This window comes from Octopus bimaculoides, chromosome 1 (assembly GCF_046866305.1).
Source record: "Octopus bimaculoides isolate indiv1 chromosome 1, ASM4686630v1, whole genome shotgun sequence".
Classification (NCBI taxonomy): Eukaryota; Metazoa; Mollusca; class Cephalopoda; order Octopoda; family Octopodidae; genus Octopus; species Octopus bimaculoides.
The window spans coordinates 26,066,056-26,079,846 of NC_142928.1; the positions used below are offsets into that span (position 1 = coordinate 26,066,056).

The 13,791-nt window shown below is 35.9% G+C and overlaps 1 protein-coding gene across 1 annotated transcript; it reads right to left on the bottom strand.

Moving 5' to 3' along the window:
- Nucleotides 1–435: 435 nt before the first annotated feature.
- Nucleotides 436–3,210, bottom strand: LOC106868540 (interleukin 17-like protein). The gene is made up of 2 exons (XM_014913842.3): nt 3,097–3,210; nt 436–1,949 (listed from the first exon to the last, which is right to left on the bottom strand). Exons 1-2 carry the CDS (start codon nt 3,109–3,111, stop codon nt 1,419–1,421), a joined length of 546 nt encoding a protein of 181 aa, XP_014769328.2. The 5' UTR covers nt 3,112–3,210; the 3' UTR covers nt 436–1,418.
- Between the last annotated feature and the right edge of the window lie 10,581 nt (nt 3,211–13,791).

Below are 13,791 nucleotides of genomic sequence, written 5' to 3' on the forward strand. Positions count from 1 at the left end.
TATTCTTGTTTCCTTAGCATACAGACACGGTCAAACTGTATAAACGTTCAGTGTTAAATTAAAGTGCTCTCTCTTCCTCGAAGGAGCAGAAAATAGCTTCATTAATTTTAACTACATATTCTAGGCTCGAGTGCGTTTACTCGAGCTCAGTTGGACTTGGAGTCAGTGACTGAAGCTTTTACATGCTTTATTTAGGCAAGAGAAAAAACATAAGAACATAAAAGACAGTTTATGTATTGATAATATATTTTTTTTTTATATCAAAATATTAGAATAAAATATTACAAAAATTAAAATGAAATAAATATAATACAGTGTAGTATATTGCCACTTAAGTGTGGCTGACCCCTAGGGGTGGATGTTAACATCCACCCCTAGGGGTCAGCCACACTTAAGTGGCAATATACTACACTTTATCGTGCAGTTACTGTTAATACTTCATTTAGAGAATTAACAAATATAATACAATTTAACATATATGTCTTATGATATTCATTATGGAAAAATAGAAATATCAAAGTTGTATTTACATTTTTGAAATGTTACGAATATTTCAATGAAAAGTTGTTCGTTATTAGAACTGTGATCTGTAGTTACATTTTATTTATATACAACAGAATGCCAACGAAGTAGGGTGAGATGCGTAGGTGAATCTGCGTGCAATTGTCTCTGTAGTTATAAATGGTTGGTTCGTATAATGAGGATTAAACCATGATGATCGGGATATTTAAAGTTAGATGTATGTCATGTAAATGGAAATATATTCCAATACCATTTATCTGTTCCAAGTATTTATAATAAAAGGACTTCATATATGCTTCGATATATACATAAAAGAAAGAAAATTTTGGCAATAAATTAATACGACAGTAATATAGGAGTCCCGTTCGGAATTCTCAAAATGGCAAGAAAAAAATATCTACAAGAAATATGTCTGAACAGCGGTTAGGAGACAGAAATTTCTTTGTCTATGTATGTATGTATGTATGTATGCATGTATGCATGTATGTATGTATGTATGTTTGTATGTATGCTTGTACGTATGTATGAAAATGTATGCATGTGTGTATGTATTTTCAAATATATACTTATATACATGTAAATATACCCATAATTATATACACACATATATATTTGTATATGTGTGTGTGTATGGATATATATATATATATGAATACATAGCGCATATATATATATATCCGAGTGTCTGTGAGAAAAGAGGGAGAGAGGAAGAAATAGAAAGAGAGAGAGAGAGAGAATGCATATTTGCATATACGCGTTTGTATGATTTATCGTGTGTGTACATGTTTCGTATGTGTTACTTATAACAACCACACAGTGGTTTACTGAAACTTCCATAACATTATGAAAAACTTTTGTGTTACACACAATTGGATGTTTGATGATTTTGGCCGATATTATGTTTCATATTCATCTTCATTTCCTCCGGGTATTACATCGATTTTCCGTGCACACACACAGGCTGTGGCTACATGGATGACACTTGGTTGATAAACGTAGAGTCCATCAATACATTCGACTGTACGTTTCAGGACAGTCGTTGGAGTATATACCATCACACATTGGTGGTTACTCTCAGAGTCCAGGCAGTCTGTACAGCGACACACGACTTCAGTGCGTGATGGAGGAAAATATGTCGAATTGTGGGTAATTTTCAGGTACCATGGGCAGGTTGAACGTTCGCGGATGATATCAGTAGATACAGAAGATTTTGGGCAAGTTTTATCCCCTTCGGTCAGTTCTTGTTGGTCACTTCCCGCTGGAGCTATTTCAGCTGGTAGAAAAAAGTTATTGCCGATCGCTGCGCTGGATAGTTTCTCGTATTGGACTTTCAAGTCTTTTGGTATTTTACATTGAGTCCGAATTGACGCCGAGGATATGAACAATACGACATTGGTGAGGAGGAAGATTGCAACCTGGAGGATCACCTGGTTGGTACGAAATATATACATCAAGATTAATAATTACATTCCAATATGAGCCACAGCTAAATGAATAAACAAATGTGAGAATAATATACTACATTCAAGGCACACTTACACTCACTCACTCAATCACTCACTCACTCACTCGCTCTTTCGTTCTCTATCCCTCTCCCTCTCTCTGTCTCTCTCTGTCTGTCATACACATATACACATGTATTCACTCCAATTTATGAAAGATTAGATTGTTTTCTAATAGATTACTGTGAAGGCACATGGCTCAGTGGTTAGAGTATCGGGATCACTATCATGAGGTAGTGAGTTCGATTTTCGAACCGGGCTATGCGTTGTGTTCGTGTGTAGGGCACTTTATTTCAAGTTGCTCCGGTCCACTCAGTTGTAGAACTGAGGTTCCACGTCACTGGTCCCAAGCGGCGTCTCCCTTCGCCTTTCCCTTGGATAATATCGGTGGCGTGGAACTGGGAGGCTGGTATGCATCGGGACTGCCCGGACTTGTGCCTCAGAGGGTGTATTTCTTCGTGCAATCCCATGGGCATTCATGACCGAAAGGGGTCTTTACGTCACCCAGTAGATAACTAAGTAGATAGATAAATGAATACACAGAGTATGGGTTCGGTATCATTCGGCTTTAACGTTCTATAAAGCATTTGCAGATATTCTACTTTAACACCTGCCAAATTTGCGCTCGTTTATACGCAACTGCAATTTCAGATTTTACGTTGACTCGTATATATTTATAGATTTATTATAGACATTTAATTGTTTGCTTGCTTTGTATGTTGTCTTTCGTTCCACTTCTAATTTAACTGCAATTTCAGATAAATTAGAAGTGGAACGAAAGACAACATACAAAGCAAGCAAACAATTAAATGTCTATAATAAATCTATAAATATATACGAGTCAACGTAAAATTATATATGAGAGTACGAAAGCAAAGAATTAAATGAATATACCAAAGCCATAAAAATACGTACAAGACGTATAATACCAATCTCAATAAGATACATAAGCAAAATCATTCACTCGTTTGCACAAATATTACTTTTGCCATGAATGATACGAGAGTAAGTATAGAAATGAGACTAAAGATATGAACATAGCAGTTAATATTAACAGTATATGTATACTTACGTTGTTGGTATTCATTATAATGGTCGGTCACTTGGAATGGAAAGAATGACAATATTATAATATATGTAGATATTATCAAATAAAGCTTGAGCGTGTTAGCTTCTTAAAATAATATTCGTTTGTGAAGATACCAACTACTCTGAGGTTACTTATATATAATATTTGACGCAGGGGATTTACCTTATGTCATAAAGCTGAATCAAAACAAAAAGATTATAAATATAAACAGGAGGAACTAACAAAATGACATAAGATTTCACTTTCAGTAAAGTGTAGTATCTAATATTAAACGAGAAGTATGTGTGACCTATATAACTCGAGGAAAGCCTGAAGTAACCAGGATATAACTTATTTATTTCCTCCTTTACCTATTAATCGAATGTGGTATGACTCGCCCTAATACAGATGAACTTAGTGAAATACTCTTGTGTAGTGTTCCGTTCTATTTTTAATATACTTTATTATTTCTCTTGCCTATCTATCTATCTATCTATCTATCTATCTATCTATCTATCTATCTATCTATTTATCTAACGATCGATCGATCCATCCATCGGATCAGTCGGTAGCTACTCTAAATTTCACCTGTAGGTGCATCAGAACTTCAGGCAAGTTATGATAATATATGTTTATACATATGTATGTACAAACCTATGGAGTCATAACTATATATATACGTATGATTTCTTCCCAACGATATGTTTCTAGGTTCAGACCCATTGCGTGCTATAGCTTCGTGGCGACCAAAGCCTTGTGAATGTATTTTGGTAGACGGAAACTGAAAGGAATATGTGGTATATATATATATATATATATGTGTGTGTGTGTGTGTGTGTGTGTGTGTGTGTGTGTGTGTGTGTGTGTGTGTATGTGTGTGTGTGTGTGTGGGTGTGTGTGTGTGTGGGGGGGTGTTTCTGCGTCTGTGTTTGTCCTGCACCATCACTTGACAACCGGTGTTGGCATGTTTGCATCGCCATAATTTAGCAGTCCGGCAAAAGAAACCGATAGTGTAGGTACTAGTCTTTAAAAAGAATATATTCTGGGGCCGAATTGCACGATTAAAAGCCCTTTGTGGATGTTCTTCAGCAATGGCTGCCGCCACATAACTCAAACGAGTAAAAGAAAAAAAGAAAAGAAATGCACGCACAAACACACACACACACACACATACATGTATGTGTGTGATTGTAGACATGCATGTGCATATGCATAGATGTAGGGTGTGGTGTGATAACAATAATCTACCGAGTACCCAGTTTACGGAAGGGGAATGATCTGTAGATATGCAGGTTAGATATTCTTTTATTCTTTTACTTGTTTCAGACATTTGACTGTGGCTATCTTGGAGTACTGACTTTAGCCTAACAAATCGACCCCAGGACTTATTCTTTGTAGGTTTAGTACTGATTCTATTACTTTCTTTTGTGGAACCGCTAAGTTACGTGGACGTAAACAGACCAGCATCGGTTGTCAAGCAATGGTGGCGGGCGAAAAACACAGACACACACACAACTACACCCCCCCCACATATATATATATATATATATATATATATATATATATATATATATATGAAGGGCCTCCTTCAGTTTTCGCCTGCCAAATCCTCTCACAAGTCATTAGTAGGCTCGCGGCTATAGCAGAAGACATTTGCCCAATATGCCACTCACTAGGACTGAACCGGGAACCATGTGGTTGGGAAGTAAGCTTCTTACCAAGTAGCCACTCCTGCTTTAGATACTGTAGATCCACAGTAGCCATGAAAACATTTGTCGAAGCAAGGTCAAATAGTCCGATGACTATATGGTGACGTACGTCTTTCCTTCCTTCTCTTTCTCTCTCTCCTTACACACACACATGCATACACATGTATGTATGTGCATATTTATGTCTATCTATCTATCTATCTATCTATCTATCTATCTATCTATCTATCTATCTATCTATCAAAGCTTTCCATAGGGTAGACCATCACTACTTGGAAGCCGTCCTCATAGCGGCTGGTTTAGGTCCCGTCTTCCGCGGTTGGATCGCTGCCTTATACAGCGGCATCCGCTCGGTAGTTCGCGTAAACGGTCATCTATCCAGACCTTTCGGCATCATGTGTTCGGTTCGTCAAGGATGCCCCCTCTCGGCCCTTCTGTATGTATTGACTCTTGAACCTCTACTGCGGAAGCTGGCGACGCTGAGGGGCATCCCACGAGAGCTGGGATGTGGGACGAGCGTGTCTGCATACGCGGACGACGTCACTGTCATAGTGTCGAGCCAAAAGCACATCGAGCTGGTCGGCGAGTGACTAAAAGAATACGAAGCGGTAACGGGAGCAAACATTAACCGGGATAAGTCAGTGGGCTTTCGGCTCGGCACCTGGAGAAGCAAGCCCATGTCGTCTAACAGCGTCTCCACCGTGGGACGCTGGACCGACGGGCCGGTTAAATTGCTCGGAGTCTGGTTCGGTCCGGACCTCTAAATGGAGAAGAACTGGGGCGTAATAACGACTAGGGTGGTCACTCTCACCCGGCAATGGGCCGAGAGGAAGCTATCCCTAAAAGGTCGGGCGGAGGTGGCGAACGCGTACATTGCATCCGTCATCGAATACCAACTGACTGTCGTGCCTTGTCCCGACCCTACCATCACCAAACTGGAACGCATACTCATCCGCTTCTTGTGGAAGGGAAGCGTTCTGATGGTTAGGCGATCCATTTGCTGTCAACAGCCGCTAAATGGAGGGCTGGGTATGCCGTGGTTGATGATGCGCAGACATGCGCTGAGACTACGACATCTCCGGCGCTTCCTAGACGATGGTGAACAGGTGTGGTCGCCGTTTGTGCGGCGCGCTTTCCCGCAGCTCGTCTCCTTAGCCGAACTGCAGTTCGTGGATTAAACAGAGACCTAGGCTCGGCGAATGGCACCGCGAGTGTCACGTTGCTCTCAAGCAACTCTGCCGTCCGGGACCAATCTTGTGCAAATTTGATTCCACAAAAGCGTTCTATAGAGGATTAGTGGAGGGGAGGTGCGACGACGATCTCGGGCAGAATCTGAGCGTCGACGAGGAACACCTGACCCGCCTGTTCAGGACAACTTTCGAGCCGGGACCTATGGACAACCACCAGAGATCCCTGGCCTGGCAGTGCTATCGAAAAGCATTACCCGTTCGGGATAAGCTTTACAGGCACGGTTCGAGACACACCGGACCGAACTGCCCGAGATGCGGTCAGAGCGACGAAACCATTCTGCACGCAATCGTGCAGTGTCCAAAGATTTCCGGCCTGTGGGCTTATGCCGAACGGCTGCTGTCACGTGTGGGACGAGTCCGCCTGTCAGCCGAGTCTATTGTGCAAATTGCTCCACCACCGTCCCTCAACAGGGAAGGCAAGGTAGTGTTCATCATACTAGTGGCCATGGTGAAAGAATGTGTGTGGTGGACCCGAGCGAAAGGATTAGGGACGAAAACTTACCTCTCTGGCCAATCGCTCATCAACGTTTTCAAGTATCACTTGAAAAGGAAGGTGAGAATAGAGAAAAAGTTTTTGTCTCGTGAAAGTTTCATTAAAAGGTGGGTGAATGTTGAATAGGTGGTGCGTGCGAGTGACGATACCTCTTTGAGCATGATCGTATAGATCTAGAAAAAAAAAAAATTTTTTTAAAGAGAGAGAGAGAGAGCACTTCGCTCTCATGTGTCTATTCTCTACTGAGGTTACCATGGTCTTTTCCGTAGGCTTTTCTCTCCATGGATAAACCTAATGTTACCCCATTTTACACAATTGATATTTTCTGTGATATACGATACCCCCCCCCCTTTTTTTTTGTTTGTTTGCCCCTACCGATCCCTTTTGATCGGATTTTTCATTTTTTTATTTATTTTTTTATTTTGTTTTATTTATTTATTTTTTTAAAGAAAAGCTCTACAGTTGTATTTGTCCCCTCTGTGTGCAGCCCTGTGTGGCTAATAAAAGAAAGTTATCTATCTATCTATCTATCTATCTATCTATCTATCTATCTATCTATCTATCTATCTATCTATCTATATACCTCTCTCTCTCTCTCTCTCTCTCTCTCTCTCTCTGTATATATTATATATATATAATTAGAAGGAAAATTAGGATTAAAAAATCTTGGCAGATATCAATAAAGCATTCAGTAGTAATGGATCATGGTTATAAATGTTCAACAATCAGATACCAGTAAATATTAGTTGAATACATAACCCAGGTAAATTATCATGCATCACAGGTAAATTCAAATATCCATTTGCAGAATTTTTTAAAATTCTGTGTATTTAACATCACAAAATTCGTATAGAGAAAATCGCATTTTTAGGATCTGTTCAGTTTAGCTCACAGATTTTTATAATAATTCTTTTTAACTAAACGGTTTGAAACTTCGTATGCTGGTGGAATGTCTCACGCATAACGCGGTTAGCTTTGAACATTTTTGACAAAATTTGGTATTATAGAAGTTATTTCCTCTTAGGGCTAGGGTTAGGGTCGTATTTGGATAATTTCAACCAATCAACGTCGTGTATTCGGTTGAAGAAAGCTACTGCTGTTTGCGATAACAATCGAAGAGGAACTACTAAATGTCACTACTCTGTTCTATTTTATTTATTGTTTACTGCCTGCGTTGCACGCTTTTTTTTTCATTTGGTTCTCGAAGAATCATCACCAGGAAAGGAGAACTATTATTTACATATACGTATTCGATTGCCCGCTATCGGTGTATTATTCACGCATAAATCCCACCGGTGTTTAAAAGACTTATAGAGCTACGAGTCCGCAGCTAACGTTTTTGTTGTTGACGTATATGTAGTTTCAAAACGCCTTATTTTTCAACTATGAGATGTATTGTTATTGTCATGATTTTATCTTACTATAATCAACAACAAACAGATTTCGTCAATATAAAAGTCTTTATTAATTAAAAAATAACATTATTAAAACATGAAGGCAAAACAAAATAAATAACGGCTTATACACCGGAAAATACGGTAATTGTAGTGGCAGTAACAAACTGGCTCGCTGGTTGCTAGTTGATAATGTGGAAGGATGGGAAAAGACTAAGGAATGCACGGTACTGACTAGAAAGGAAGAAAGGATAAATGTTGCATCTTCTTCGCTCGTCACACGAATAGAACAGAGTGGTGACATTTAGTAGAGGTGACCTGGAAGTCATTCCTCTTCGATTATTATCGCAAACAGCTGTAGATTTCTTCAAATGAATACATGTCGTTGATTGGTTGAAATTACCGAAATACGACAACTTTAACACGAAATAACTTCTAAAATATCAAAGTTTGTCAAAACTTTTCTAAGTAAACCGTGTTCGGCTCCTCCACTCCTATTACATGAAACCCATAGCTTCCAAAAATGTTGTTCACAAGAACACAGCTTTGCTACACAACATGAAAATCAACATACTGAAAGCTGATTTTGTTAGGATAATGAACAACGTGTCCCCACTATGAGACAAAGAAACATGTACAGAACTTCATGCACCGCATGCAATTCTCTGTTTAGCACATATGCATGTGTCAATGTCTAAAAAGATCTGCTAAGATATTCTGATACTGGAGGAGGTGTGTGCATGTATGAAAGACCAATCAACATGGGATAGCTCTCTTATGATTGCGTCCCAGTCGGCATCATAAAGATCCACGGTATCAAATGGGTGGGCTGGGGAGAGGTCACTAGGGTTAGCCTTCTGCTGGTGGAATCTCAGGTAATTGTAAACAATATCATTGTCTGAGGGAAGGGTTTTTTCCACTGTAATATTGTATAATAGTGTGGTTATTAAACACAAGTTCTAAAATTTTATGATACCTTGTTGGTGCAAGGACAAGTTGGGACAACAAAAACTCTTTCATAAAATCGAGAAGTAAATTTACTGTTTCTTTGTCAGCGGTTGAGATGAGAGTGCCTGATTACAAACTGTTTGTAGACCAATCAACACAGGGGAGATTAAAATATCCTATCATAATTATGTTATTAGAATGGGACTGTTGAATAAAGTACTTAATGTTGTTGAGGCATTCATTAAAACGCAGTAAAAAAGAATGTGTTTTAATATTATATGCTTTCCCCTTTTGCTATACGTAAAGTTAATCTTATGTCGACATTTTTTTTCTCTCTCTTCAATACTGGTCAATAATACCTCACTCAACTAGAGTATTTTCATAAACTCTGTTGTGCATAATAATCACATTTTATTACCTATTCTATATGACTTCGCTCTACAAATGATATTCGAATTAAGGGTGTATTCTATTTTATTAGATTTCAACTCCCATATGTATTTACTTAGACCCATCGAATTTAATGATTTGGAATTTTTGAAAGATTGATAATGCTGGGAAATTCTTCTTTTAATTTCGTTCGCTGTGGATCCTATATATTCTTTCTTATTATCATTAGGGGTTAGTGAACATTTATAAATTGCGTTATCTAATTATTATATATCCTACATTTGAATTTGTCTTTACATATAAATTTATTTAAAATACGATTATGTTTTTTGTTTGTTATATTTCTTCCACAGCTATCGTTAATATTAGTTAAATTGTTATTATGGAATTTGTTAAATTTGACATTGTTTATTAGGGATATAATATTACTTACATTACTTGTTATAGAATAGCCCACTGTGATAGTTTCGTTTGAGAATATTTTCGAGTACGTTGTCTTCTCGTTAAAGGATGTTTTTATTATGTTCAGAATTTCTTTAATTAAGTTGGTTTTTATTTGGACCTCATAAGGCATAATTAACAATATAATTTCCTTATGTTTATTATTATTATTAATATTACTATTATTATAATTCTTCTTATTATTTTTGTTCATTGTCAGTGTATTCTTCGTTGGTATATAATAATTATGCTTATTTCCATTCGAATTGTTGTTGGTATTATCCATACTATGATCATTTTATTATTATTTTTATTTATGCGTATATTATAATTATTTTCATTCATTTCCTTATATTGTTTATTATTATATTTGCCATTACACCTATAGTTGGTTTGAGCGTTAGTATGATTACTAGTATTATTATTGGGTCCGTAATTATTAAAGAATTTAATTTTTGTATTATATCCTGTTTCTTTTAATGAACTATTACAGTAAGAGGCATGTTTATTGAAAGTATCTATATCTGAGGCTAACATAGAAATTCTTTTACTTATATTTTCTATTGGTGTTTTTTTGACTGAGCTAGGATAGGTTCTATAGACATTAAAGTACTTAAGGTTCTCATTTAATTTATGGAATGGTTGGGTTTTATTAGTTACTAAGTTTAGGTTTGCATCTAAGTAGTTAACTACTTTCTCTATAAATATATCTAAACCATAATTCTTAAAGAATTTGTATAGTTTTTTCTTTATATTTTCTAATGATCTATTAGACTAACAACAGGTAAGTTACATATATTTTTCAAATATCTTTTCAAATAATTTTATTGTATTTTATAGTAGGATTTCTAAATGCTTATATCATTTTATAGTTATTATTATTTTATTGGTGTTGTGTCGACGCCCTCAGGCGAAGAAGTAGGACCTCCCAAGACATAAAAATAGAGGTAGTATGGCCGTGGTATGAGTGTTGAGTAGCAGTCGAGTAGCAGTTGTGTAGTGGTTGAGTAGAAAACATCCAAAGGTGCTAGGTAGCAGTAGCTTGAGACATAACAATTGGATATAACTTCCTATGTGCATTCCACACAATAAGGTTATCCCGAAATAGGAATTGCGGTTCTATTGGTAAAATCCCAAATTTGTAATAATACTATATATATATATATATATATATATATATATATATATATATATATATATATATATATATATATATATATATATATATATATATATATATATATATATATATATATATATATATATATATACATATATATATATAGATAGATAGATAGATAGATAGATAGATAGATAGATGTTTATTATACATATGTATGTATATATATATATATATATATATATATATATATATATATATATATATATATATATATATATATATAGATGTGTATATACATATGTATATATATATATATATATATATATATATATATATATATATATTTATATTTATATAAGGGCATTACTATATAAAAACGCCTCACGCCATGAGGGACTCTAAGGTCAGACTACTATAAAAAAGCACATTTTTACCGAATGCGAGGAAATGCAACTCTCAAAGCCAACCCCTGTAAAAGAATTCATCCTATTATTGAATTTTAATATATTACCAGAATATATTCAGTGCTGAATTTATTCTGAGTAAGAGGCATATTTACCGAGATGCAATTCGAAATTCCCGCCACTTACATAGGGAAATAGCGATGAACAGTCGTCTATATGCTATGCTGGATACATGGTGTTCGTTTGGTATGTTGATTCACTGTTTATTTCTATTTTTCTGGACCATATTATACTGACGAGTAGAAGTTGTATAATACTACAATAACTACGAAATCATGATCTATAATTTAGTCCGTTTTTAAGGGGTTGGCTTTGAGAGTTGCATTTCCTCGCATTCGGTAAAAATGTGCTTTTTTATAGTAGTCTGACCTTAGAGTCCCTCATGGCGTGAGGCGTTATTGTATAGTAATGCCCTTATATAAATATAAATATATATTTCGGGAATAAATGATGGATTTTTTCTCTTATGAGGTTTTTTTCACGCTAGCTACTTGATAAATTCTTGTAAAAGAATTCGTCCTATTATTGAATTTTATATATATATATATATATATATATATATATATATATATATATATATATATATATATATGTATATATATATATATATATATATATATATATATATATATATATATATATATATATATATATATATATATATATATATATATATATATATATATATATATATATATATATGTATGTATATAGATATGTATATTTTTCTGAATCTTTAGATTCTTCAATATGCTAGGCAACTGGTTTAAAATTGATATTACTTAAATTAATACTCAATTTTTCACTCTTGTTATTTAAATTTAAATAACCATGTTCTCTAACCGGCAAAATTCACTGCAGAATTATTTCCGGTACTTGGCACGCCAAAACGAAGACTTTTGAATTATAACCCCCAAATGTAAGTGGTAGAAGTATATACATGTTCAATCTCATGCGAATGTCTCGTGTATAATTCTGCAACTTATATTGCTATGGCTATCACATTGAAGAGTTGCGGATATTACGTAAGTGGTAACAACGAAACCGGTCTGTGATTAATCTTTATATTTTGTATCTTTTCATTTTGTCTTCCTCGCTTACGTTTTGGCGTTTGCTGAATTTTCTTGAGAATAATCTCTTCTTGGTGGTCAGACCATAAGTGGTCTACTTCTAGCATAATGAATGTCCACTTAGTGGTCATCCCTTTTGTATGTATATATATATATATACCTTTCCGTATTGGATTGGTAGGGATGTACAACCCTATCGGGTACCGTATTCATTTTTACCGGTTAATAAATGTGGCTAGCCTCCGTGAGCGTAGAAAAACTCCAGTTCGTTTATTTTACTATCCTCGGTAGATCATCACATCGGTAAATCCACATGTCTCTATAGAGACTGCATATTGTCTGTAGAGAAGAAATATTAAATTAATAATAAGCAGAAGATATATATATATATATATATATATATATATATATATATATATATATATATATTTAAATAGTATATTTCTAAATTTCTCAGAGGGATTTATGCAGTAGTGATACGATGAAGTAGCTGTATGCTGTCAACTTAACGTGAAAGTCCCATGAAGGGAATAATACTACCTTGGCACATTTCCTGTGTCCTTATATTTTGAAAAGGGGGAGACAAGCACCTCCACCCAGCTAAACCTGCATCCAGAGACTAGTTTCTGAGTCTTGATTCTCCATCCAGAAACTAGTCTCTGGATGCAGAAAAAGGTAATTAAAGTTCATTAAAATGACAGTTCTATCGGACATTCAAAGAGGTCAAATTGTTGGTACTCTTATGGCAGGCGCTAGCGTAACGAAGACAGCCAAAGTGTTTGGTTTATCAAGAAGTACTGTCTCGAAAATAATGACAGCTTTTGAGAAAGAGGAAAAAACGTCCTCGTCGAAACAAAGCTGCGGAAGAAAACCAAATCATTCAGATAGGGACCGTCGGATTCTTACGTGTATTGATAGAAAGGATCACAAAAGAACAGCTCCCAGAATTACTACAAAGCTTAATGACCACCACGAGAACCCAGTTTCCACAAAACTGTTCGCCTGGAGCAGCACAAAGCTGGATGTCACGGAAGGGCTGCAATAAGAAAAGAATTATTTTCAAAAACAAATGTTGCAAAGCATTTACAGTGGAGTAAGAACCTACAGACGTGCTCCCTAGAGCAGTGGAAGAATGTTATTTTCTTGGACGAGTCATCCTATACCTTATTTCTAATCATCGTCCGAGTATACGTGTAGAGACAGCCAAAAGTAGCATTTGACCCAGACTGCCTTCTTCAACTGTCAAACATGGAGGAGGATCTGTGATGATCTGGGGACTATACCTAGGAAATCCGTCGGCTCAGTGGCTTCTCTTTATGGCAGAATTAATAGTCAAGACTATTTAAATATTTTATCTGATCAAATTCATACTATTGTTGCGGAACTGCTTCGGAGGGAAACGCAATCTCTCAGGAT